This window comes from Mus caroli, chromosome 17 (genome assembly GCF_900094665.2).
Source record: "Mus caroli chromosome 17, CAROLI_EIJ_v1.1, whole genome shotgun sequence".
Taxonomy (NCBI): Eukaryota; Metazoa; Chordata; class Mammalia; order Rodentia; family Muridae; genus Mus; species Mus caroli.
In genome coordinates, this window is record NC_034586.1 from 20308615 (window position 1) to 20313290 (window position 4676).

At 56.3% G+C, this 4676-nt stretch overlaps 1 protein-coding gene across 2 annotated transcripts in view; it reads left to right on the top strand.

Annotated features, from left to right (window-relative positions):
- The first annotated feature begins 301 nt into the window (after positions 1-301).
- The window catches only part of Caskin1 (CASK interacting protein 1), a 21031-nt gene continuing 16656 nt past the window's right edge, over positions 302-4676 (top strand). For both annotated transcript variants that reach the window (XM_021186143.2, XM_021186144.2), the window contains exon 1: positions 302-641. In XM_021186143.2, coding sequence (XP_021041802.1) covers positions 548-641 — 94 coding nt within the window. In that variant the 5' untranslated portion in view covers positions 302-547. The remainder of the gene's footprint in view (positions 642-4676) is intronic.

Consider the following 4676-nt stretch of genomic DNA (forward strand, 5'->3'; position numbering starts at 1 on the left):
CCTCTCCTAGGTTTAGGCTTGCGTCGCCGCCGTGCCGGTGCTCGGTGGCCAGCCCCCCTGCGCACGGTCCTCTGTCCCTGGCTGTCGTCTTCGGTTCCCCGCTGTTCGCAGAGGCCTAGCCTGACCCGCGCACCCAAACGTGGGGAGGGGGCGTCGGGCGCGGGGGCGGAGCCTCGGAGCCAGGCGCGCGGCCGGCGCGGGCTGACGGAGGTCAGCGGCCGCGGGAGCGGACCCAGGCGTCCGGGAGGCGGCTCAGACGCGGCGCGCCACCGGGTGCCGGCCGCCGCCGCCGGCTCCCGCCCCTGGGCCGCCCCCCGCCCGTGACGCGCTATCCGTCCCTCCGCGTCGGAGCCCCAGCCCCAGTTCGAGCCCGAAACCCCAGCCCGAGCCCGAGTCCGAGCCCGAGCCCGAACCCACGGAGGGCGCTGGGCGGCGGGCGGCGCAGGGAGCGCGGGCTGGAAAGGATGCGATCGCAGACGCGGAGCCGCCGCTGCGTCTGAGCCGCCGAGAGCACCGAGCGCCGCGTCGCTGCGGGCCCGGCGGCGCCATGGGGAAGGAGCAGGAGCTGGTGCAGGCAGTGAAGGCGGAGGACGTGGGGACCGCGCAGAGGCTGCTGCAGAGGCCGCGGCCGGGGAAGGCCAGTGAGTGCGGGGGGCGCGCGGGGCGCGGGCGGGGCCCACCCCGCCGGGGTGCAGGGCGAGGAAGGGATGCTGTGGGTCTCCCGGGGTGGGGCGGGGCCAGGAGCGCTCAGACCCTTGGTCCGCGCCCCCCTTCTCGCCCTAGCTCTGGAGGAGGGGCGGCAACGAGCGCAGAACTGTCCGCCCAGCCCCCTGCGGGCACCTGCGGCACCCACCGTCCCTGAGGCCGCTGGCGATCACATCCTCCCTCGGATCTCCTCCCTTTCCAGGCTGCAGGCTGATGATTTCTACTTGTGCTTTTAAGGGCGAGGCGGATCTCCCCCCCCCCCCCAAGAGACATTGTAGAGAGAGGGAGGGGCCCTTGCAGTGAGGGGCGACCAGAGGCTAGCAATCTCTGTCAGACCCCTTCCCCACCCTATGTTTAATAACACGCTTTGCAGGGAAAGGGGTGGGGTGGGGGACCACGCTGGGGGTGTGGCTGCCCAGGCATGGCCAGTGGGGGCCATTTACTGATGAGGGAGTGAAACACAGGCGCCCAAGGTCGCCCAGCCCTGGGGCAGGCTGGGCTTCAGACAGGGACAGCCTGGGGGATAAGGACACTAGGCTCTTGCAGGCTTCTGCAGACCTTGGTTGTCTCTGGCTTTTCTGCTGGAAAAGGGGGCCAAGGATCTGTAACGGAGCTCCCACACCATCCCTAGCTTGTGCCCTGGGGGTCCAGGGAAGGCCTCGGAGCTTGGAGCTTTGATTCTGACTCTCAACCCTGCTCATCCTAGAGCCTCCCTAGGGGCCTCTGGAGATGGATGGATGGGCGTGTGGACTAGCCAAGTGCGCAGCTGTGCATGTATGACCGTGTCAGTGTGTCAGGGCACCTGTGCAGGCACTGCAGGTCAACACATGGGACCTGAGTGCCTTCACTCCCAACCCACCATCATAAGCTGCGTGTAAGCTGCGGGGAGGGGGCCCCATTCTCCAGGGGGCTGCTGAGACACGGGACCGTCTGGAGTGGCTCCTGTCCACTTTGCTGTTGGAGGAAGGACAGTGGTGCCTCCAGGGCACACAGGCAGCCTGGGAAGCTCCACTTACTAGAGCTGGCGTTAGGGCCTCAAGGCTGAGTGGAAGAGCTTCGTAGGGAGAGGCAGGTTGAAGAGAGGAAGGCACAGATTTCCACCTAGTGGCCTGTGTCCTTGGTCATACTGACTCTCTAGGCCTTAATGGCCTTATCTGTAGGTTGGAACATCTGTGGTCCCTGACACCCCACAGCATCCTGAGAGCACTAAGAAGGGACTGATGAAGAGGAGACACTTACTTCCAGTTCAGCAAATGCTAATGGAGCTGGCTTTTTTTCTGCTGGCAGCCAGTGGGAACCACAAATATGAGGATCTTCTTCCCTTCCATTTGGCCATCATGGATAGGAGAGAGGGTTGTCATCTCTGCCTGGGTCCCTACCTCTGCCTTGGACTGATGTGGACTCAGCAGAGGCACCTGTCGGTCGTGCCCCTTCTGTCTGTAGTCTCTGAGTCAGAGGGGCGGTGTAATAAATCAGACAGAGAAATCCCTCCATGAATTAGCTCAGTTGTCATGGCAACACTGGCCTGCTTTGGAGTAAGAAGTATTTTGATTTAGCAAAGTACAGCTGGAGTTTGGGCCATGGGGTGAGGGGTGTCCATAAGTATCCTCGAGAGTGTGGTTCCCCCTCACATGCACACACCAGCCAGGCTTAATGATACACACCTTTAATCCTAGCAGTTGTGAGGCAGAGACAGGTAGATCCCTGTGAGCTCAAGGCCAGCTAGGTCTAATGCATAGTGAGTTCTAGAGACCCTGTCTCAAAAACAAAAACAAAACAAAAAAGAGAATGTGGTCTCCAGTCCAGCCTAGAGATTTTCCCACAGTCTTGTTCTTGAGCCCTTTTGGGTGCCCAGCTCTTCCCTCCCTACCCCATGGCTCTGTTAGTTCCCACCTCACCTCCAAGGGAGCCTGCACATGCATGCTCACTTAGCGGTTGTCCTGGAGGGGAAAAGAGACAACTTTGGAAGGAAGATGTTGGTAGGGGGCTGCCCTTCTGTTGCTGGTGAGGGGTCCTTGTCTAGTTTTGTGGCCTAGCCTTCCTCTCTGGGGCAGGCTGATGACACCCTGTAGAAATTGCCAGAAGAATCATGTGTGTGCGCACACACACACACACACACACACACACACACACTCACTCCTTGGCCCATTAAGAATTCCCTTCCAGCAGACTGTGTGGCACACACCTTTAATCCTAGCACTTTGGAGGCAGAGTCAGGAGAATTTCTGTGAGTTCTAGGCTACCCTGGTCTACATATTGAGTTCCAGGCTAGCCACAACAACATAGTGAGATCTGTGTGTTTGTTTGTTTGTTTTTAAATTCCCTTCTAACTTGGAGTTTAGATCTGACCTCAAACTAGTCTCTGGAGAGCAGCTTGAGGTCTGGGGGGTCACAAGAAACAGGGGTGAGGGTTGTAGGCAATTTGTTTGTGGTGCTGGGGATAAAATCCAGGGCTTCACGAATGCTAAGTAAGCCCTCTGCCATGAAGCTGCATACCATGCCTGTGTCCTGTATTGATGCAAACACCTACTAAAAAGTGAAAGGAGCCGGGTAGTGATGGTGCATGCCTGTAATCCCAGCACTTGGGAGGCAGAGGCAAGCAGGTGGATTTTTGAGTTTGAGGCCAGCCTGGTCTACAGAGTGAGTTCCAGGACAGCCAGAGCTACACAAAGAAACCCTGTCTCAAAAAAAAGCCCCCCCAAAACCAAACAAAACAAAAAAACAAAACCAAAACCCTCTCTCGAAAAACAAACAAGCCGGGCGGTGGTGGCGCATGCCTTTACTCCCAGAACTTGGGAGGCAGAGGCCAGTCTGGTCTATAAAGTAAGTTCCAGGACAGCCAGGGCTATACAGAGAAACCCTGTCTCAAAAAAACCAACCCTTCCCCCAAAAAAATTTTAATTCATTTTCTTGTGAAACAGTTTCACGGTGTAATCCTGACTGGTTCGCTGGGGCTATGTAGATCAGGCTAGCCTTGAACTCACAAGAGAGCCATCTACTTCTGCTTCCTAAATGCTGGGATTGAAGGTGTGCAACACCACACTCTGCTGGTAGACCTGTTCTTGATCTAGTTCTCCCCTCCCCCTCCCTCTCTCCTCCTCTCAACTCCCCTGCCCCACCCCCACCCCGCATTGAGTCTTGACCTCCATACCCTTCCAAAACCTTGGTTTCTGCTTGTCTGACCTCAAAGCAGCTTGCTTGGGCTTTCCACTCCCTAAACCTGACTCTGTGGTGGAGGGAGGGCAGGAATTTGGGAAGCCTGGGAGACTCTGAGACCTGACTGCATTATGGTTGAGAAGAATGGGGGTGGGGGTGGGGTGGGGGGAAGTGTCTTGAGCATAACCCTGGTGCCATGGGACAGTGACATCAGTTCACAGCAAGGGACAGTAGCAGGCCCAGCCATATATAGTTTTTAGGGCCTGCAAGAGATGCTAAGTGCCCTTATCTGAAGTCAAAGTATTCAAGAAGGGTACCTGTCTGAGTAACTGCACAGGTCACCTACCCATGAAGCTGGTCCCAAAGATAGACAGACAGGAGGACATGTAGGATGGAGAGGGCAGTGTTTTAAACCACAAAGCCCAGAAGAAGTTTGATGTGATACACTGGTGGTGATGAGGGCTAGGAAAAAAGATAGAACTAACCCAGGAAGGGATGGGTGACATTTTAGGTGAGAGAAAAAGCTACATCTGGACAGACTGAAGATTGTGAAGGAGGTGTCACGCTGTGACATTGTGGCTTACATGTTATAGGGACATCTGGGAGGCTGCTGTGCAGCTGGAGTAAGGATAACAGAAACAGAGGGGAGGGAAGAGGCCAAGCAAAAGCAACACAAAGCATTGCAGCCTCAGCCACCATCCCAGTGAAGTAGCGCAGGAGGGTTTCTAGGACATCTGATCCAACACTTTTGCTCGTGGGTTTTTTTTTTTTTTTTTTTTTTTTTTTTTTTTTTTTTTTTTTTTTTTTTTTTTTTT